General features: G+C 39.0%; 1 protein-coding gene across 1 annotated transcript in view; it reads left to right on the forward strand.

Annotated features, from left to right (window-relative positions):
- The window catches only part of LOC122800355 (guanylate-binding protein 3-like), a 194,389-nt gene extending 171,900 nt beyond the window's left edge, over window positions 1–22,489 (forward strand). The window contains exons 2-3 of the mRNA XM_044069805.1: window positions 22,185–22,415; window positions 22,467–22,489. Coding sequence (XP_043925740.1) covers window positions 22,185–22,415; window positions 22,467–22,489 — 254 coding nt within the window. The remainder of the gene's footprint in view (window positions 1–22,184; window positions 22,416–22,466) is intronic.
- Window positions 22,490–24,125: the final 1,636 nt, after the last annotated feature.

Below are 24,125 nucleotides of genomic sequence, written 5' to 3' on the forward strand. Positions count from 1 at the left end.
AGGCCAAGAAGACATTTGGACTGCATGCTAGAGATGCCTTCTCTATAACGGATTTATATCAGAGCATAGGCAAAGAGAAAGGGATAGGGGATCTTAAGTGAAAGACCTGCTTTAGTAGAGTTTTTAGCTGAATCTAGAACAGAAGCTGCTGTTAAAAAAGATCCTTTGTTGGGCATATACAATATTGCATGATAATTATATGAATGAGTCAGAGGAAGTTCAAAAAGTTTGGGAAGAGCGACTGAAAAGGCAATTTACAAGACAACAATGGGATGCCATAAGTGTGACTCCCAGGTATGCAACAAAGTTCTGAAGGTTTAGTATGTTTGATTTAATATTTGCATAATATTTTATACACCAAGCAGACTTCAAAGAATTTTTCCTCATGTGGAATAGCAAATATTGGAGGTATGATGGGGAGAAAAGGCTAACTGGGAACATATGCTGTGGGAGTATAATGAGCTAGAAGATTTTAAAAAATCCCAAAAGAGTGCTCTGTCATCAATAATTGGTGAACAAATGGCTGTTACGGATGAAATGATTGTTTGAGCTGGGACACAGGATCTGAATTGCCTGCACATAGTAAGGTCTTATGAAGTTTAATTTGGTTGACTGCCAAAAGTACATTATTAAAAATGGAAATCAAAGTCTACATCTACTGTATTCAAAGTATTAAATATTATAAAATAGATAAAAGAACAGCAAAATGGATCTTTAGAAAAGGGAAGAGCAAATTAAATAGAAGTAAATAGAAATTGTGTGAACAATACATGCAGAATAATGTTCAGGAGAAGAAAGAGTGAGGTTTAAGGGAAGGCAGGAATTCAACAGTTTATGTAATGCTGGAGTGATGATAATTACAAAGAAAATATAAGTGATGTATAATATCTGTAAACGGAAAAATGTTAATATTTTTTTTCTTTTCTGTTAGTGAATGTTTCCCTCTGTCTTAATTGATAATTTAATAAATGTGTTTAAAAAATGGTTGAGCTGACAGTAAATAAAGTTTGGCAGAAGCCAGATACATCTGAGGCAGTCCCCAGGAAGTCTGATAAAGTACTTAGACCCCTTAAAGACAAACTCTTATGAGCCAAAATCTCTCCTCTGGATTCCACCATTATTGCGGTGGCCACCAAAAAAGAACTGTCAGAGGAATTTCTTCTATTCATCCACCCAAGAAGGAGTCTCTGGCAGTAGATAAGATTAGGGAGGTGGGTGTGTGCATTCAGCACTTATGCTGTTAGGGCCATGAACTGCACCACTCATGTGGGGTGGTGCAGTGGTGCAGAGGTTAGCACTGTCAGCTCAGAGGAAGATGTTCTCCAGTTTTATTCTTGGCTGGGATGCCTTCTGTGTGGAGTCTGCATGTCCTTCCTGCATTCACATGGATTTCCTCCGGATGTTCCGGTTTCCCCCTACATTCCAAAGACATGCCTCTGGAGCTTCTCTCCTTGGGTCTCAATTGAAAATGGGCTCTGTCCCAGTCAGACTTTCGTAGTAAAGAAATGTTAAATGAATAAAATGTTAAATAAAAATATGACCTGGTTCCAGAAGGACCTAACATAACTGGCTGTGTCTGCCCTGCAGAACCCCATCACGTCAGAGTCAGTGAAATAGATCCAGCCACTGTGTCAACCATGATAAATATTACCAACCTGTCCATGAATCTTTTCACAATGCAGTGGATGGAGCAATGAGGGTAGTAGGAACAGGCACTGCTATGAGACACCATGCTTGACTGCAGCTGTGTGACTTTGCAGACAACTTTAAAGCTTCCTTCATGAGTACACCATTGGATGGAACCAGCTTGTTTGGTAAGACAGTTAAAGAATGCATGCAGAAGTCTTAGCAAGATAGCAAGATCCTCTGTGCAGTGGGAGTGAAATTCAAGCCACCACAGTGTACATTTAGTAGGAACCAAAAGAATGGTCAGTTAGTATGGTTTCACATGTTACACCATCATTATGGCTCAGCTTGTGACAGGTGTCACTATGGCAGAGGCAGTCACTATAGCAGACACAGGTTCAGAGACTTAGGAGATCCAGAGAAACAGGGTTTCAGGGGCCCCTTCTGTAACAGATGACCACAGAATCCTTAAACAGTTGTCCAGCTGTCCCACTCTGTAGGCAGTTATGTGATATGTATCATTCTACCCTCACTCATGATTTACCATCACCAGAGACAAATGGCTAAGAAAGATAATGGGGTAGAATCTAAGTATTGCATGTTTTGACTACAAAAAAGCATTTGACAGTATCTCACATTCATGGATAAAAGAGTGTTTAATAATGTATAAGATACATCCTACACTGATTGATTAAATAGCAGTGACCATGGAACAGTGGCAGACAACTTTGCAATTAAGCCATGATAAAGGAAAAGTTATTATTCCAGGGATACAAATTCAAAAGGGAATATTCCAGGGTGACTCCCTGTCACAGCTGCTATTTTGTCTTGCCCTTAACCCATTAAGCTGTCTACTTAACAAATTAGGTTGTGGCTATAATTTGGCTCCTAGAAAACAACAGTGTCAAGACTTATCATCTTGTCTTTGTTGATTATTTAAAACTCTATAGCTTATCAGATGAGGAACTGAAAGCAGAAATGCAAGTAGTCAAAACTTTTTCAGACGATATAAGAATGTAATTTGGTCCTGATAAATGTGCAAAAGCAACCTTTAAAGCAGGAAAACTGCAGCACCAAGAAAACACCAGTTTGGGGCAAGAATGTGATATGAAAGAACGTGAGCAAGAGGGCGTGTATAAATATTTGGGAATTGATGAAGGATTAACAATAAAACATGAACAAATGCAAATAAAACTTAGTGAGGAATATTTTAGAAGACTCAAATTAATTTTGAAAACAATGTTGACATCTAGGAACACAATTCAAGCTATAAATCAATTTGCTGTCCCTGTCCTAACTTACAATTTTGGAGTGATTGACTCGCCCCAAAAGGTGGTGGATAGATTAGAGAGAAAAACAAGAAAGATGCTTCATGCTCATCAAATGATTTATAAAAAAATCAGTGTATACCAAGATTATATATTACCCATTCTGAAGGAGGTATGGGTTTCCATGAAATTGATTACATGTATAGATCTACAGTCGTGGGACTGCACACATATCTGCTGACCTCACAAAACCCAAACATAGTGAACATTTTGAAACATGAGGAGAATAAATCTAAGATGACTTCCCTGCTTAGTCTAGCAGAAGAATATTGACATCAAGCAGGAATGGAAATATAACCAGAAGTAGATAAAAATCAGGCAGCAACTGAATGTGCTAAAAAAACAAAAGAAGGAATATAAGGTGAAGGATCAGTTGAGAAGGCAAGAAATGTGGAAAATGAATAAATATAATTGCAAGTATAGAAAACTCCTGGGAGAACCTCATGTTGATCAGGATCAAACACAGGAATGGTTAAGAAGAGGCACATTCAAACCAAAAGATGAAAGGTTAATATTGGCGGCCCAAGATAGTGGGCTATGTACAAATATGTTTATAAAGTCCATTGAACATGTAGGGGAAACAGACAAATGTAGGTTTTGTAAAATAGAATTGGAAACAGTCACACACCTTGTTGCTGGCAAAACTGTTGCACTGGGGTTTGTGCAAACATTGTGGTATTGAAGTGGCTGAAAAACACTGGAAACATGATCCACAAAGCATCATAGAAAATTATAATGACTGCATCACATGGGATCACCCATTACCAACAGTTAACAAGACAGATGTGAGAAAACTAGATATAGTGGTCCATGAAAAGAAGACAAAAGTAGCACTGATCATTGAAATCACTACACCCAGTGACTACAGTGTCTTGTGTACAGAGAGACATAAAGTTATAAAATATCAGGATTTGCAGGAAGAAATGAGAGCCATGTAGAAGAAAGATACCTAGACAGTTCCAATAGTAGTAGGAGCAGCGGGTCTCATAAAGAACAATCTACAGTCATATTTAGATATGTTACCAATATATGTAACTTCATACAAATTGCAGGAGTCATTACTGCGCACATTGAAGGTGCTGCGAAGAACAATTCTGGCTGACATCAAAGATTGAAACAATACTAATTTTATGAACTTTAATCATACTTTGACTTAGGAATGGGGTCCATTCTCATCATGATGTTAGAAACCCAAAAGACTTGGAGAAATTAAAAAAAAAAACTAAGAAGGATAATATCCAGAGGTTACTACATTCCATTTTTTGGAAACTCCCTCTCCCCCCTCCTTTCCATTGACAAATGTCCTACCCAATCAGGCACAGGCCTCTGTAATAAAGACCCTATCTCTGTTCCAAAAAAAGAGTCATCCAGGAGGTCCCACCAGACCAGAATGGATCAGGATTCTACTTACACTTTTTTTGGTTCCACATCTGGGAAAAACATCACAGATCTAAAAGCTCATGGCTTACAGGAAAAAATAACATTATCCCTGTTGAAGTACTCTGTTCTCCAAAAGAATATGGTAGTGGAAAGATCTTTTGCTGTAAAACAAGACAGGAAGGTGGTTAAAAATGAAAGTAGGACACTTAAAGCTACTTTTCGTCTGAATATATCTTTGTAATAACTACTTTACAGGCAGATGAGTGCTGCTCAGATAAAGCTTGTAACAACATGTACCTATTTCAATTGATCAGAGTGGGGGGGTGTTCCTTGAGATATGTCCACCCTCAGGGATAGAGCCATTAGTGGGGGAGGAGCGATGTAGAACACTGCCTTGCCAAACAAGGTTTACCTGTTTCCAGAGACTTAACAACTGTGTTTCAATTGCATATAATGAAAGAATGATGATAGAATCTAGACCTAGTCCTATATGTGATGGCAGTTCTCCTTGTGTTGTATTAAGTGCATAAACAAACAAGTGGTAACCAAATCCTATCTTCTCTGCTGTAAAGCTGTGATAGTGTGGCAATGGCAGATGGCTTCTCACTGTTTTTTGACAGCAATGTACATCCCTGGGAGGCTCAATGACTTTGTGGACAGGTAGAGCAGAACTCTTCTCCTTCATCACAAGTGGTCCCTAAATCCAGTGGTAGCAAATTAGATTGTCGACCATTGGGGTGAACCATGAAACAATCTATTTGCAATGCCACAGAAAATTCAATTGCAAAAGCTATTCACTATTATCCTGCTTACAGGATTGAACCCCAGGGACACTCTGTCCAGTTTTTGGCCTCCAGGGCTACTTAATGCTTATCTTCCTCCTCTTCTCATGACCAAGTTTATGCAGAAAGTGATTCAGTGCAAGGTCAGAGTCATCCACATTGCTTCTTAATGGCCCAGTAAGATTTAGTTTTCCCTACTGAAATCCTACCTGAAGGAATCCCCTTGGTTCCTAGATCTGATTCTGGATCTGATATCTCACCCATCTGGAAATCCTCATCTGAACCTTCCTAATCTGAGATTAACTGCTTAACTTCTCCAATTCTGATGATGGCACAGGACTATTCCTTTCCTCAGATGTTTCACAGATTTACACAGCTTCTCAGAAATCTTGTACCTGGAAGGTGTACCACAGTAAATGGAAAAGGTTTATCATATGGGCTACAACTTGGAATATAAGCCCCATTACAGCCCCAGTAGTTGCCATTCTCAGCTTTTTATCTTGCATGGTTGCAGCAGGTTCCAGCTTCTCTACCACTAACCTTCAGTAGGCTGCAATCTTGTTTTGCCATGTGAGTTTTCAAGATCCATTCTTGGATTTTCATAAGTTGTACAGAGCTTTTCTCAAGAGGGGTATTTCACTTAAGACCTCCTACTAAAGATCCATCTCCCCATGGGACTTGAATTTAGTATTGAAAGCCTTGTCTAAACCTCCATTTGAACCAGTAGCTTCAGTAGATTTAAAATTCTTGTCATGAAAACATTACTGTTAGTGGCAGTCACATTGGCCAAGAGGGTATCAGAACTCCATGCCATGTCTTCAGTTTCTCCATATATAATTTTCCATAAAGATAGGGTTATTCTCAGAACTAACCCTGCCTTTCTTCCAAAAGTAGCTTTGTAGACTAACTGCTTTGAACCTATTCACATTCCTGCATCTTTTCCAAATTACGAAAAGAAAGGAAAATACATCCTACACATACTAGATGTCCCTAGGCAACTTCACTTTTATCTACATAGAACTGCCCCTTTAGAAAAGATGAGCAGGTATTTGTTTCTTTCACACAACATAGATTGAGCAAAAGAGTTTGAAAAGTTTCTCTGTCATGATGGATGCCAGACTGTATGTCCTTTTTCAGTACCTCCAATAATAAAGTCAATACTAATCAAACCCGAAGCTCACTCCACCAGAGCAGTTTCTACTTTGGCAGCCATTTTCAGTTTATTATCCTTAGATGAGATTTGCCAAGTGGCCACTTGGTCATCACCCCATACATTTGTTAAGCACTACAAATTAGACTGTTCTTCAAGGGCCAGATCTTCCTTTGGGGCTTCCGTCCTGAAAGGTCTTCCCTCTTGAGGCCACCAAGTAGTCCATTACCTGGGCATTCTGACCCATTTGGCAGATCAGGCAGAATGAATAAATAGGATAAGAAAGTTATATACTTACCATAATGATAGACCATTTCATTCCAGTCCATCCAGTACAACGACCTGCCCTCCTTACTCCTGCCATTATATCTATTGGAAAACCTTATTCCTGAGTCAAAGGCAGCACAGATATTTTCCATCTGAGCACCAAACTTGATATGAGTTAGTCAGGAGGGAGCAGGTCATTATGGCATAGAAGATTTTGAGAGGGCTCAAGTCTAGAGCACAAAATGGGGTAGATCAAATCCAAGCAGGGACTCCAGGACACATATGTTGCATCAGATGGACTGGAATGAAGGAATTTATCATTATGGTAAGTACATAACTTGAGTTTTTGTCAGATTCTAGATGAAGTTAGTGTGCCTGTTTTATATACACAGATGGGATTTATTTTTACAATCCAACATACCTAACAATGAGAACAAAAAGCCTGTGTTACCTGTAATGTGAAAATCATATTTGTTCAGAGCCCCCTTAAATATTTGGGGGTATAGATCTACCTAAAAGAAGTAGCACTCAATATATTTATACTCCCACAAGACAAAATAGACAATATATTAAATGTGCTTTATGGTACAAAGAGGGAATAATCCAATTTTGTGTGTTCTTTGAGGATGCGTTTAATGTTACATCACTAATAGGGCACTGTGCTTGTAGGGGCACTCTTTTCATATTTATGTATTTATTTATGGACAACAAAATACATTGGTTATTTTGTAAAACATAAATATATAAAAGAAAGCACCCTGCTATAACAAGACATTCCCATGGCATGACTAGTGCCACTGGAGTGAGCTGCCACACTCGACCCATGTCACATTAGGCTGGAGCATTATGAGGTCACAGAGCAGAGATTTCATGATCTTCAAATGTCAGTGCAAAGCCTTCAAGCTGCACTTGAAAACTTGTATTTTTTAACACTAAGTACTATGAATCTCTAATAGCTGGCTTTATTGGCTGACTATAATGTTCAGCAATTTTCCACAAAAATCAAAAATCTTATGAGAGACAGAGGTAAAAAAATAAGAGACAAAATCAGGGCCATTCAGATTTCTGGACAGTTGAGATGAGAACAGTGGCAGCTCATCCTACTGGACTGCAGGACTGCGGCCCCCCCAGCTGAAAACCAAAAATAAAAAAAATCCCAAACCTCACGCATATGTTTGTGGAAAACTCAAATCCAGAGTGCTGATTAACCAGTCCAGATTCGGAATAAGGCAGCCCCCCCCCCCCCCCGAGCTGAAAACCAAAAATAAAAAAATCTCAAACCTCATGCATACGTTTGTGGAAAAGTCAAACCCGGACTGCTGCTTAACCGGTCCAGATTTGGAATAAGGCAGCAGTCTCACAGATGTCCCAGATGTCTATGCAGTTACAGCTGCATAGACTGGAATGGGTTCAGACTGCAAGGTCAGCACTCTGTGCATGTGTGCTCGACATTCCAGAACCAGATATGCTTGAGAAACTAGCTGAGCTGAGGCTTATTGTTGAGAAATGGCTATGCCTAAACACTGCTGAAATGTAGCTTGGACTGCTGTGCTGGATGAGACCAGGTATGCCTCTATGGAAGAAACGGCAGTTATGCAACACTGCTGAAATGGAGCTTGTACTGTTGTGCTGAATGAGACCAGGTACTACTTTTTGGAAACGGCGGGGTTATGCTGAAATGGAGCTGTGTATTTGTGTGTGTGTGTGTGTATGTGTGTGTGTGTGTGTGTGTGTGTGTGTGTGTGTGTGTGTGTGTGTGTGTGTGTGTGTGTAATGCAGCAGTGACTACAAGAACTCATGAACGATACCTGGTAGTGGCTTTAGATCAAACCCTGCACCTTGGGACTAGGCAGCAGGAGCTTGAATTCCCTACCCACCACCACTTGTGAAAGTTTTGCTTCATAATTTTGGTCTGATCCTCATAAAATCTGTGGTTTTCTGGAAAATAATGACAGGCATTTGAATTTCAGACTTCATATTCTTCAGAAATTACATGGTAACACAAAACCTTTTATTCTAGTAATTTTCTGTTTATAAGATCATTGTTGGCTTTGTCCAGTTTTTTTGTGCTAACAGGTTGAGAGCTACAGTGAGAACTCAATTCACTGAATATGTTTGGGGGGGTTGTATTCCCCCATTATTGGCTTTGTCTAGGTGTTTTGTGCTAAGAAGTTGAGATCTATGGTGAGAACTGAATTCACTAAATTATGCCAATTTAAGTTTTAGTCTAGCCGTCTTTCAAGAAACAGCTGATTTGGCATAGTGGTATGTTGCTCTGACTATAATGCACAGGGTCCTGGGATCAAGATCGGCAGTGAAATGCATGGTGGTAACATAGCATTTTATTTTAGCAACTTTCCAAGGTTATACAAGCAATGTTTAAAATGTGTCCCTAGTTTTTGGGCTTTTGTCCCCCCCCCCCAATAAATTTTGGCCTTTTCCAAATTTCTTCTGCTTCAAAGATGAGAGATACAGTTGAGTGTTGAGTGGATTTTACAAGAAGCTGAGAGCTTGAAGAGAAGTTTAGTGCTGCTTATACTGAGTCTGCTTGCATTGTTAATAGCACAACAGGTAGTGTACTTACATTTGATGCAGAAAGCTGTGGGTTCTACTCCCACAGTATACAGATGCATTGCTGATACTCTACTGTGTTGTACTTTTAAAGAGGGTGGATGCTGCAGTCCTGATAATGTCCTCTTTGGCAGAGATACCTTGTAACAATGAACCTGTTATCAGTTTTCCATCCATCCCCTATTTTAATATTACTAGCTTATCATTTTGTAAGTAACATAGGAAATTTATTCCTCAAGGGCAACAGACACTTTATTTTAGATGAAACAATGAAATATAAAGTGGTTTACTGGCAGCAACATCTTCATTAGTTACAGATCTCTTTAATGGGGAATTATTTAGATGACTTTTACTTCTGCACAGTGTGCATATTTACTGATACTGGTGGATTGTAGAAGTCTGAGTAGACTTTTATGATGGAAATGTTCTGAAGTGGGCAGTTTTGTCCTTATTGGTGCATACATTTTGTTTCATTCTTTGCTGGAAACATTTTCCAAACAATACATTTAAAATGCCTTCTAACAACTGTACTGTATTATACAAGGAATATAATTTAATACAATCAGGAAGGTGTATCAAAGAACACATGTATGTTTCCTGTGCAAGGGGCCTATGCCTTGAAAACAGCCAGGAGTTAATCTTTATCTGCCACAGTCCAGATGTATTTTCTTTGAATGTGGGTTTCAATGCTGTTTCAATTAATGTGAGTTTCAAGGGCAGAGAAGTTTTAATGCTAAATCTATTTTCATTGTGAGACTGCATTGCTTTGTTTAGCAGATGTCTATTAGTGTTTGTGCAGTAAAATGTAAAATAAAACTTTTAAATGAAATCCAAATCATTGTAGAAGTAAAGCAGTATGCACATTGCAGTGTTTATGGTAAATGGGGTGAAATAGCAAAGTAATAGGACATTGGAATAGCTGCAGGGGGAAGGCCCTATTCGAATATGATTTTTTGAGGGGGAAGGGTGGCAAACTCAGACAGCCCTGGCTGAACTATACCTCTCAACTGTCAAGATTTTTGCAGAATGAATAGATTTTTGCTTCTTATTTTTGGTTTGTTCCTCATAACATTTGTGGTTTTCTGACAAATCATTTAGGAATTAAGTCACTAAATAATGACAGACATTGCGTTTCAGACTTCATTCCCTTCAGAAAAATGCATGCAAGACCTGTTATTCTGTCAACTATCTAAGTTTATACAAGAGCGATTTTTAGAGCTGTTTGTATGCTCCCCAAATATATTTGGCCTTGTCCAAATTTCCTGCGTTAAGAGGTACGCACAAATAAATCGCTTTATAGAATTAGGTATAGCCAAACATCTCAACTGTCCCCTATTTTGGCTCAAAATGTTGCTCTCCCCCTAATAATCCCTCTGCAAAATGGAAAATTTGGAAGAACATGTGGTGGGTTTACAATTAATAAATAATTGTAATGATCACAGTTACAGATTACATTTAATTTCAGAAATGCATGTAGATTCTCTTATTTTATCCGCTGCTCAAGTTAACAGTACTAAAACGTGTCCCTTCTTTGACAGGTTCCCAGCTATATTGTGTGACTATTTGATATTTTTGCATCACATTTTGGTCCGTTTTTCATAAAATTGTGGTTTTCTGGCAAATTAGTGGCAAATCATTAAATAGTGAAGTTAGGAAATAATGACAGATATTTGAGTTTCATATTTCATACCCTTCAGAAAATTCATACTAATGCAAGACCTAATTATCTTTCTATGTTTATAAGAGCAATATTTTAAAATTGTCCTAATTTTTGGGCCTTTGTCCCACTTCTATTTATGGCTTTGTCCAGATTTCTTGCTCTGAGGTTTGAGAGGTATGACAAATGTGTAAGGGCCATCACTGCCAGCCAGAGACATTTCAAATTGTGACATACTTGTTGCACCCTACCCCCTCACATAATGACTCTTGATGTGTCCAAGCAAGGCAAGGAGCAGTTATGCAGTGTTAAATGTGCAGAGTATCCCCCCCATCCAAGGTAGACATGAGTACTAGAGTGGCCTGCCCTTGATTTTGCAGAATGTTCTGGTTTTCTGTTACATTTTTATACTGTTGATTTATGCTTCTTATTCAGAAAATCCATGTTGTTGCAGTGTCTCTTGCTCTGTGATTAAGTAGCAATGCTTTAATGACCACCAGGTAGGCTTGTCTGAGACTGTAAGATGCAAGTAAGCTTTAATAAGCATACTGTTAAAGAATTACCAACATTGAAAGCCGTTTTTTTGTTGCCATGCAGAGAATATTTACATAACTAGATAGCGTATAAGCCTTGGGTATTGAAATGCATATGACAGTATTTGTAATAAAGGACAGGATTACAGTATTTTCAGAAACTCATTACATTTGTTGGAGACTTGCGGTCATCTTTGCAGGCTTTACCCATAAACTAAACAGAATGCCAATCTATCATATGTGGTCCATAACCTGTGCAGTAATTCTTTAAGCAATTTATCTTGAGCTTGTTTCTTGTTTGCTGTTCATTTTTTACTTTGATCATGTTTTCCCCATGAAACAAGTAGATAGTTGTTGTCAAGGCAGCAGGTCTTTTTTGGATAAGAAACATTTTTACAAGTTGGGGTATCAGAGAGATTGCTACTTTCAGCATGTTACTTTGTACTTTTATAAAGCAGAATATAAATTATAATTAGAACTGCAGTGCAAGGAGAAGTGGTTTGAGTTGAGTGCTATTTGTTTTTTTATACTTGATTTGACTGGCATTCAAGTAATGTATTTAAAAAGTAATTTATTTTTTCATGTTTCACAACATTTTTGTTTCCATCTAGATATTAAGTAAGCTGTCATGTAGCCAATGCATTGAAATATTTTTTTTCTTCTACACTTAATTTTGTCTTGATTGGACTCTCATAATGATGGTTTGGCACCCAGGACAGCGTATTTAATTAAAGTCCCAGTTTTTGCATTTTTTAATATAGCCCCACCTCTTTCTAGTTGGACACACCCATTTCCACTGGCCCCACCTATTCAACTGTCTGCTGCAGCCCACCTTTGATTTGAAGCCACCAGCCACCACTGGATGAGAGGAATGGCTCAAAGACAGCAGTTGTTAGATAAGCGTTATTTTATTATTTTTACAATGATGCCGGCAGTGATCAGCCAGATATTTTGTTAATATTTCTGGCTTTGTGATTTGTGAGAAGCAATTTGGAATACTTTAATGTGTGGGAACTTGTTTGTGTGAAGGTGAAATAATATTACATAGCAATCAGATGTCTGGCCTATGACTCTTGAGTGAGATTTGGGTGTGGCTGAATAAAAGTAACTGATCTTCCTGTTATTTTCTCAGTTTAAACTGCTATTGCTTTGCAGGACTAATTTGCATTTGTGAGAAGTAGGATTAGGTTCATAGGTTAATAAGTTGTTACTAAGCTAAAGTCCACAAGGGCCTTTTTAAGCTTAGCCATGCATCCCAAATCTCTGACAAGTTCTGATACCCTTGGTAAGTGTAAGCATGGGCCTGGGAAAGGAACCATTTACAGGTTACCTGTGTCCATTAGAGACATAGATGTCAAACCAGGGATGAATTTCCAGTTTCCCATTCAATTGTCCAAGTTGCACTTGAATTCGGTAAGGGAGGAACTCTGCTTCACATAGATGGGGAGATAGACCACTTAACTGGAAACCTGATATGCACAGACAGAGTAGGTATAATTGCTGGTGTTTTTTGTGGCAGAGACTGACTAGCTAAGTTCTGTTGTTTGCTTATTATTTTGGCTTTGCAGGACTAACATGTTTTATGAGAAGCAACATACAATATATTTAATGTGTGTGACAACTATTAGGAATAAATGTGAAATTATTAAATGGCTATCCTCTCTTATAATAAACAGATGTCTGAACTGTACATGAAAGTGGCTATAACTGCTTGCCGTGGGGTTGTCATGATGAAAGTAACTGGCTTTCTTCTCAGTTACACAGTTTAACAGTCATCTCTCAAAATAAATAAGTGACAAAATACATCACAGAATACCCAGACCTTCAGACCTTCTCTGGGTTGGTAGCTCTTACACTCAAAGGCTGTATAAGTAAACTTGACATGGGCTTAGTAGGTACCTTGGCCTTGAACCCCACCTATGCAACCAATGCTGCTCATACATGTACAGAGAAGGTTGCTGTACTTGTGTGGGGGGCCAGTATCAAAGTCATTATTCCTCTAACATTCCTCCCAAACCTCAGAGATCACAATATCTTGTGCTGGTCTGGGAAAAGTGTGGATCTGATGTTGTCAGTTTTCATTCTGTCCTCAACTGAGGGGTTCAGATCAGATCCTCTGATCTGACTTGGCCATTACTAAAGCTTGTGGTAACCAAAAAGCTCTCTAGCGTCTCACCTACCCACAATGCACCAACCCCTAACATACCTCTTGTGGTGTCTTAAGGTCTTGTATGATGATTTTCCTGAAAGGACATGGTCAACCATAGCTCTTGAGCTTCATCACTATTTTCAGATAAGCTAGCATTTCTCTTTCATATTTTATATATTTTTTTGTTTTCTTCGTAATTTTTCTAGTTACTGTCAGTTTTTTACCCTTGTACTTATTATAGTTCTATAAAATACCATTATTGGCATTTATCCCTTCCTTGCTTTTATACAATAGTGTATTTCTAATTACCATTGCTGGTATTACTCCCTTTTCCTTCTTTCTACTAAAAAAAAAGGAAAAAAAAGAAACTCTTCTTCTTGTAGAATGGCTGTGAAGAGCCATTATGGCTTTAAAAAGAGTTTGAAGTGTGGGCACAAATTGCCTGTTTCAGATGCCCACAATCTCTGTGTTTATTGTTTAGGTCCACAGCACCTACAGGAAAACTGCTCAGTCTTTCAATATTTTAATCCCAGAGCTTTAGTGGACAGAAAGAATAAATTAATATTGAAAGGCTTGTTGCCTTCTTCTTTTAGAAAAGCTATTTCATGGGCTCAGTTCCACCAAGCTTTAGTCCAAAAAGTCAAAATCTCCTGTTGTTTCTACTTTCTCAACTCCATCCTTGAAGTTGTCTTGAAAGAGGACTAAGTTGGATTCAAGGAGGTCTCAAACCTCTTCCTCCTTGGATTTGAAGAAAAATAAGTTTTTGGATCTAACTTCCTCTGCGCCAACCAAAAAATATTCTGAGCCTACAGAGTCAGACCCTGTTGTTATGCCTAGGACCTGTTATTCTCTCTCAATGGATCCAGTTCCTTCCAGGCTTCCATCTCCATTTATGTAAAGGCACCATGCAAAGTCACCTTCCTTGGCCTCATCTCAATCCTCCAGAAGTTTGACTGAAGAAAATGTGGGTAAGATGATGAAGTTTCTCTCAGTGCAGATGCAGATGGCTATGTTACTGACTCCTACTACTTAGTGTCAAGAGGTCAGTCCTTCAACCATACCATCACTTCAGACTACTTCTCTGATCCCTTTGCTTGTTTCAAAGTCCCTGGATCCAAGTCTTCCAGGTCCATCTGGCTTGGATCTAAAGATAATCCTATGCTTGATTCTGAAGCTAACTCTGAGTGTTATGGTGCCAACATCTTTGGATCAATAGGACGCTCAGAACCTAAGATTCTTTGTTGGATCTGAGGCACTGGGATTGACTTTGAAGGCCTTGGAGCCATCTCTGCACCTTGGTGCTTCGGCATTGGACAGATCAGCTCTGACTTCCTCCTAGGGAAGATTGCTTTCAGAGCAGGATGAGACTACGTCCTGACTTTTCAGTGCTGAGGTCTTCTCCTTTCCTAGGGTGGTCTGCATTTGAGGTTGTGAAGAAGGTGTTTTCTACTCAGACAAAATTGATGGTCCCAACCACTCAAATTTTCAATCCAACACCTAGATGTCTCTGTGCTTTGATCCTCATCATTCCACTCTACAGGGACAGCCAGATCGAGACCTCCAGTCTACCGAGCAGGATTTTATATTCTCTTCTAACGCTCCCCTGGAACACCCCACCAAGAAAGTCCCTAAGAAGAGAAAGTGCAGGAGGAGGCACTTAACTCTTCATAAGAGTTAATCACTCATAATATGGACATCGATGACAGTGAAAGGTCCCCATGATCAATTTCAGAAGGCTTCTCATTTGGAGGCATCCTTAAGATCCTACAGCAGAGAGGCAGTTGTACCCCCAGCAACCCTTCACCTGAGGAGTCAGTATTTCTGGAGGCCTTCGGAGCTGACCCATCTACTTCCTGGGTTATTTTACCTGCAAACAAGTTCATTGATTTGGTCTCTCAGTGAGTGTAGAAGGAACCTGATGCAGTAGAACCAATTCCAAAAAGGCCAGATAGTATTCGAGCTCCACCTGCAGGGAAGGAATTTTGGGCTAAACAGGTGCCCACAGATGCCATGGTCATGGTGGCAGCCACCAAGATGGAATTGACATCTTAGAGTTCCTCTATTCATCCCCCTAACAGGGATTCTGGGGCAATAGACAGATTTAGGAACCATGTCAATGCTTTAGTGACCTTTTCCCTTAGGTCACTGAAATATTTGGCACATTTTACTAGGTTACAAAGGGATTTGCTCAAAGAACCTTCAACTTCTCTTTCAGGGACTGCTTCTGCTGAGGTCCAGCCATCTGTGGCTTCTCAGTTGGCTACCCTCCAATCTATTTCAAATTCTTTGAAGAGGCTCATTTTGCATGCAGCAGAAGGCCTCTCAAGACCAGCAGGTTCAGGCATATCCATTAGGAGGCATTCATTGATGCATGTATGTGATTTTGAGGAGCCCATCAAGCCTTTGTTCATCAATGCTCCTTTTGATGGCACTTTCTCGTTTGGTCCCAAAGTGAAGGACACATTATCCAGGTGTTAGAAGGATGGAAAGACCATCTCTGCACTGAGCATATGTTTTTTAATGCCTCAAAGATCATTTTCTAGGAATCAATGAGGTGGTTAGAAGATGTGGTTCAGGAAGTCCAGGGTCCTTTCCAGAACACATGTGGAGAAAGTTCTCTTAGGGGTGGGGGGACTCTAATGGTCAATGCCACCCCAATGGCAGAGGAGGCCCACACAACCAGAGGTCCAGAGATTTTTTTTCTCTGTCAGACTCTACCAGCGCTCCTAAAAGAAGGCCCAATTGTCCACCTCTAGAGGCGATTGGGTGTTGACTATCACTGCAGCAGAGAGCCTGGCTAGACATAACAAAATATACTTGGATGCAGAGGATTATTTCCAGAGGTTATATAATACTCTTTTTCCTTCCACCCCCAACTTTACGAAAAATTCCTGATATTCCACACAGTCATAGGAAAGAAGCAGTAATACAAATAGGAACGCTGCTAGAAAAAAAGAGTCATCTAAGAGGTCCTGCCTGACCAGATAGAATCTGGAACTTACTCCAAATTCTTTTTAGTGCCGAAGAAAACAGGGGACTGGAGACCAATTTTGGATCGCAGCAAATTGAACAAGTCAGTTCAACACACAAAGTTTCGGATGGTGATGGTTCAGTCCATTCTCCCTTTTCTGGGCAAGGAAGACTGGGTATACTCAATGGACTTTCAGGATGCGTAATGTCACATAAAGCTGTACAGACAATCCAGAAGGTATTTATGCTTCCTGCTGGGAGTCAGTCATTACCAGTTTAGAGCTCTACCCTTTGGCATCACCACAGCCCCCAAGGTGTTTATCAAATGTATGGCAGTTGTAGCAGCTAACTTGAGACTGCAGGGATTCTGGGAGTTCCCATATCTAGATGACTAGCTCATTACCATCCCAACCAGGCATCTGCTAATAAGGGCAAGAAATGAGGTACTTCAGATTTGCTATCATCTGGGGATAACCATAAACTATGTCTCACCTACAACCAACTCAAATATGGAATTCATAGGAGCGGTTTTCGAGTCAGTGATAGCTTCTCTTCCTTTCTCAAGAATATTGACTATCAGATTGCAGGTCAGAAAAATAATTTGCAATGGCAAGACTTCAGCCTGCTTGGTCCTTCAAGCTCTAGGATCAATGTCAGCAGCTGTAACCTTAGTACCTATAGTCAGATTTCATGTGAGAATTTATTAATAGATGTTAGCAACACAGTGGTTGATTCTTTACCAATGCATGTCAGCACAAATAAGATTCACACAGGCATGCAAGAGAGAGATCTCAGGTGGTGGATTCAATCAGGTCAGGTTCTACAAGGTCCTCCATTCATTTACTCTCAGCCCAAAGTCATAGTAGACCATGGACGCCTCCCTGTTAGCGTGGAGGAGTGCTTTCTGGAGAAAATAGTCCAAGGCACTTGGTCCCCCAAAGAGACCAAATTGCATATAGATGTCCTGGAGAGGAGTGTAGTGCTCTTAACATTACAGGCCCTCCAGAATGCTCTCCCTACAGAGACAGTTGTTATTCAAACAGATAATATGTCAGTAGTTTGGTATATCAACAAACAAGGTGGGACCAGATCATACACCTTTTGTCAAGAAGCACTCAGAGTGTGACAATGGTCGATATCATCCAACCACTTTCTCATATCAATGCATATTCTGGGAAAGTCCAATGTGATAGCAAACAAATTGAGCAGGTCCATTCTTCTACCTAATGAGAGGCCTCTCAACAAGAAAATAACCGAAATAATATTTTGTCAATGCCTTGCTGTGATCTTTTTGCTTCTCTCCTAAATAGCAAATGCAGCAGCTACTTTGGCCTAATCCTCCCACACGGGAAATCACCAAGGTATGCTGTACTTCATGATCGACCTCCCACCTGCCAATTCCATTAATTCTGAAATTTCTGCAGAAAGCTACCAGGCTGAAGAGCAAAGTCATCCTCATTGCACCTCACTGGCCTCAACAGGTTTGGTTCCCCTTCTTATGGCCTCATCTACTTTACCAAGCTTGGATTTTGGATCTGATTCCAGACCTTCTGTCTCACCTGACAGGCATGATTCACCCAAACATTTCAAACCTCAAGCTTACTGCATGGTTTCACCAATTCCATCAACAGCCAGACAACCTATGCTCTCTTCCCTTGTCCACCATATCCTTTTATCTTCCCATAAACTCTCAGCACAAAAACTCTATGCAAGTAAATGCAAAAGATTTGTTTACTGGGCACAACAAAATTATATTGATCCTTTCTTAGTTCCAATACATAACATACTTGAATTTCTAGCTTTACTCTTTAAAGATGGCACAAGTTCTTCTACCATTAAGGTTCAGTTAACAGCAATATCTAATTTTCAAATTGAATTTGAAGGTTCTTTAGTAGCCTCTGATAAACTCTGCAAATCATTCTTGAGAGGCGCTCTTCTTTTGAGACCATAAAGATCCTACTCCACCATGGGATCTGAACTTGGTACTGCAAGCATTAAATTCCTCCTTTGAACCAGCAGCTAAATGTGACCTTAAGTTTCTTACTTGAAAAACTGTCTTTTTAATAACCATCCCCTCAGCTAGAAGAATTTCAGATATTCAAGCCTCGTCTTCAAAACCTCCCTACTTGATTTTTCATAAGGATAGAGTTATATTATGAACCAATGCATCTTTCCTTCCCAAGATGGTGTCAGAATCCAATATCAATCAGTCCATTAATCTGCCAGTATTCTTTCCTAAATTTGCAGACAAAGGTAAATATATGTTGCATTTATTGGATATTCACAGACAATTACATTTTTATTTGCATAAGACAAAATAAATCAAAAAGACATGCCAATTGTTTGTTTCCTTGGCAGATTTGAAATTGGGTAAACCAGTTGCAAAAGTAACTTCAGCCAGATGGCTGACTTATTTTATTTCTTTTATCTATAACAAATTGGGTCTTACCTTAACCTAACCTATAAAAGCCCATTCCACCAGGTCCATGGCAACTTCTTCTGTATTTCTATCCAGGATTTCCATGGTCAATATTTATACAGCAGCAACTTGGGCTAGTCCTCATATCTTTTTCACTCATTGCAAATTAGATCTGACCTCAAGGGGTAGAGCATCTTTTGGTTTTACTGTGCTCAGGAATATCCTTCCTTAAAGTTCACCCAGGGTGTTTGGGATCTGGGGACTCTGCCCCAACAGTTGAGGATAGAATGAAAATTGACAACATCAGATAAAGAAGTTATGTACTTACCATAATGTTCCATCTGTGTTGTCCATTTTCATTCTTCCTCAACTTCCCACCCACCAACCCCCATTCTCTGTTTCTTCAAACTTCTAGAGGAATGAGATATTCTAAAGACACCTCTGCCCTTTTGATTGAACTGCTGATATGGTTTCCTCTATAGAACACACCAATTTTTACGTATCATTTTATATATGCATGTTAACAGATACCACTTCTGTTAAAATCAGCAAACAAGATCTGAGGTATGTTAGAGGTTGGTGCATTGTGGGTAAGGGAGAAGCTCAAGAGCATTTTGGTTACTAAGAGGTTTAGTAATGGCCAAGTTGGATCCGAGGATCAGATCCAAACCCAACGGTTGAGAAACAATGAAAATGGACAACACAGGTGGAACATTATGGTACGTATATAACTTCTTTTTATTATTTCTTTAACTTTCCTTGCATACTTCAATGGGTTGTACAGAGGATCACTTATAGCTTGTATAGGAGCACTGCATGGTGTCTGGAAGTAATAAGTGGGAAACATTTTTGTAATCATTTTTTTTCATTTTCTGACACTCAAACATCAGATACATATGCAGGTGGCTATAATTTGTGAGAAAGTAAAGAAGCATGTTTTTACATGTCTGACAGCAAATATGTTATGCTTTATTTGTTTTTTTTTTTTTCAGTTTTGTCCCAATCAGACATCAGAAGGTGGGTATCTTTTGGGGGTAGGGGTGAGGAGGCATGCAATATATCAATATAACAGCAGCAACTTGAAATATATGACTGTGGCCATTTGTGCTTTACATTTCATCCCAATTTAACAATACTGGAGGATACACAAAATGTGGCTACCTATTTTGAGAGACAGGTACTTTTCCCAAATATGATTTATGTATTCTCAGAAGTATTTGTCTTCTCATTTTATTGTGAAATGGCATTTGGTCAGCTGTGTGCATTAAGCCTTGGATACAACCCATTTCTTCCTTGAAATAAAATGTATTACTGATTTTAATTTCCATGCACATGATTTTTGTTCAGGCTATCATTGGATCAAAATGTTAGAAAAATGCTCTAAAATGTACCTAAGAACATCTTTAACCTAATGATTTCAGAGTGTCTAGCAATTCCCAGACCCCTAGATTAGCTATGTTATTACAGTGTAGTTTTGGTCAGTTAGGATGTGTTGAAAATGTATAGGAAAAAGCAAAGCTGAAGAGTAAGAGTAAATATCACTCCTTAATCATAGTTTTCATTCAGGCCATTGTTGGATGAAAAAAATGTTTAAAAATATAAAATGTACCATAGAAAAACTAGAACCCTGAGCTTAAAAGATGCAGGAAAAAGTTGAAGAGTAAAAATTGAATTTCTTTCATTGATCTGGGTTTTCATTAAGACCATTACTAGATGAAAAGTTTGCTAAAATACTCCGAAATGTACCTCAGAGCATCTAGAACCCCCCCCCCCATGGCTTCTGGAGCCTTTTGGCCTCTAGACCTGCATTTTAATGCATTTGTTTCCTCTACAGTTATCATAGTACAGTCTTGCCTTGATAGAACAAGTTGGATGAATGAATAACTGCGGGATAAAAAATAATGAAGTGTACCCAGATGATGAGCATGGGGGCAGAGTATCAGACTGAAGCTATCAGGTGAATGGCTCAGAGGAGATACACAGTATTCCACATGAAGGGTAGTACAGCTTCAGAACAGATACCCCAGAGAGTTAGTAACATCAAAAATAATAATGGAGTTAATGAATGCATAGCACAGTCATTCCCTTTGGCAAAAACAAAGTGCCCACAAATTACCACATAGGTAGTAATCCATTAAGTACAGAAGAAGTAATTAGGGACCTGGGGACCCAAGTTGATAGCAATCTCTCATTTGACAACCACATGGCCAAAGTGGTCCAGCTAATCATGAAGGGATTCACATCTAGATCAGGGGAGGTCATCGTGCCTCTTTACTCATCCCTCATCAGGCCCATAATTGAGTACAATGCCCCTTTTGGGATGTACCTTACCAGACACCTGCAGCAACTGGAAAGACCCCAAAAGTACCTCACCAAGAGGATCAAAGGGCTCAAACAGATGCCATATGCTGCCCGGTTAAAGAAACTCCAGCTCTACTCAGTGGCATACCGCCTGTTCAGAGGCAATCTGTGTCTGACATATAAAGCCATGTCCAACCCAGAATTAATGGACATGCTGCACCTCAGAAAATCTAAATCCCATCGAGCTACGTGCTCAAGAGACTTGAACCTCAGCACTGAAATAAATAGGACATGCTGGAGGGACAGATTCATAACCCAGAGGCTCCCTTCACTCTGGAATAAAATCCCAGTCCAGGTTAGTCAGAGTCCCTCATTTACTCTCTTCAAGAGGAATCTTGATGAGTGGATGGGAGATCATAGGTTTACCCCAGGTATCACTTCTGTGTCACTGTTAGACAGAGGCACAGTATACTAACCTCGAAAAAGGGCATAGCAAAATAAATTTAAAATGGGTGGTGAAAGCCAAATACATTCTGGCTAGGCTTATAAATGCCCTAGGGCAGATAGCCTAGTATGAACCTATGAACCTATGAACCTATGAACAGGTATAAGGCAGTTTTATGAGTGATGGGGAAAAGATTACATGCAGTTACCTGCTGACTATGATCTGTTTCTTATTTTGTATGCAGGAAAATGTGCTTTACAGCTGGGCCAAGTAGTGTTACCTGCCATTTGGGTTGGTTTTCATGGTTCTGATCTGTAAATCAAATTTGTTTCAGTCTGTATTTATTTAATGCATATAGCTTGAAATTTACTCATGTCTAAATTTCCTCAACAAAGTAAGTCCAAAACAAGACACATTTGGGAGAGTAAACAGTCCTGAACAATTTTTGTTGAGTATGTCAAGCACCAAGGAATAGCTTTAATTAATACTGTAAAATTTCAGATATAATAATTACATCCATAGAGAACTTGATGATATATTCAAACATTATATATTTTTGCATTGCTGTAGAAGGGAAACTAAACTTCATCACATTTTTTTTTACAGAAAAAATGAAGGAGTTCAATGAATGCCGAAAATGTATCAAGAAGTTTTTTCCTGATAAGAAATGTTTTGTTTTCCCTCAGCCTGTTAAAAAGCAGGATCTTAAAAGTCTTGAAATCCTTAGTGATGAAAAGCTGGATGAGGAATTTGTGGCTGTATCCAAACATTTCTGTGATTATGTATATGAGCGTGCCAAACCTAAAACTGTTCGGGGGGCCCTGCTGAATGGCAGACGTAAGTACACTTCCAGAGTTAGAATTTTTTATATTTCCTTGTATGTTTTAGCACTTAAAGTGAATTTTGCATAAGATGTCTTGAATTCCATGTGGAGATGAATTTTCCATGCACTGCTGTCAAAAGAAATTAACACTCAACATATACTGGAAGAATCACGCAGATTAAATAAGCAAAAACATTTATTATACATGCATGGAGACATGCTACATGGCACATGGTATGTCAGCAGTCTAACTTCTATACACTTTACATGGGTTTTTATACCCTTTGCTGCACGTACTCAGCAAGATGTTTACCAGACAAGGAATTTCAGTCAAGGCAATAAATATACATACTGGAGCCTCAAATGGTCAAAGGTCAGTTACAAGATAAGCTTGTTCCCTAAATCAAGGTAACATCTGTGCATTCCTCTTTGGTCAGCAAATTCTTAGTTAGGAAAACAACTTATTTTAACTGGCTTCTTTCCATGCAATGCAATTTCAGTTTTAACCCTTGCTTATGTATGATACAAAGATGTTGAACACAAAAGATTTTTATTACAACTGCTCTACAGTTGTTTGTACTGCAGGTGTGGAGGTCCAAGAGGTGAGCAGACTGCCTAGATCAACAGCATGCAGATCTAAAATTAAAGGATTTTACTTAAACACAGGCTCAAACCAGACAGACAGATCAGAGTGTAACAGTGAGATGAGGAAATGACCCTCATACCAAACAAAGGTGAGGCAGAGGCTGAGGATGGAGTCACTAGACGTCTCTGTTCAGTGAGGTACAGGTCGAGGACAGAGACACTAGATGTCTGTGTTTAGTAAGGCAGAGGTCGAGGACAGAGACACAAGTCTCTGTTTAAATTACTTTTAGTGTATTTAATTCCACACACATAACTCTTCTGAGCAAAGGTTTAATCTTTATTCCAGCAAAGAGGGCCAGTTTGGTGGAAACCTTTGTCAAACTGAGACTGTGCTTAAGGAAACTCAGTGTGCAATATATTTTTGATTAAGTGCAAACTGTGTTTTTAATTTGGCAGACTTTAAAAATGAAAAGTAGCTTTAATATAGTTTTTTTAACAAATGCATATTAAACTTTTGTTCAGACCTGTGATAAAAATATTAGATGATGTCTTTATAAGCCTGTTTCCAAAACTTTCTTCAGTTTAAATCAGAATGAAACCACTGCTCTTAAAGAGCTGCAAGATATGCACTTTGTAAGATTTATGAAATCAGAGAAGGGCAATAGTTGAGCACTAATAGATAATTCAGATTAGGTCTCTGTCATGTTAGATTGCTACAAGTTGTTCACTGCTGCCAACAAGTTACAGTGATTGACATTCGTAAATCTCATGAGTCTCTAGATAATGCTCTATTGGAACTGCTTGTGCAGGGCTATTTACATTTTGAGTAAAACTAGGAAAGTTACTAACAAACTGAAAATAAACCAAGTCAGCAGCTACACCAATGCAGCGAGACCACCACTAGTAAAAAAAATGTTTAATTGAAGCGCTTATCATTGCAAAAATGTAGCAACTTCCTCAGAAAAAATGCACATTACAAACAGTGCTATTTAAATAATTAAAAACAGTCACCTGTTAGACACACCTATTTCCATTCAGGTTTTTTTAAAAAGACATTACCAAAGAAATCCATGTCTCAAGTGCATGAGATCAGCTTATTGAGAAATTACAAAAACTGGTCTAAAAAGACCTGTATATTC

Source organism: Protopterus annectens, chromosome 4.part0 (genome assembly GCF_019279795.1).
Source record: "Protopterus annectens isolate FY-2018-M chromosome 4.part0, PAN1.0, whole genome shotgun sequence".
Lineage (NCBI taxonomy): Eukaryota > Metazoa > Chordata > Ceratodontiformes > Protopteridae > Protopterus > Protopterus annectens.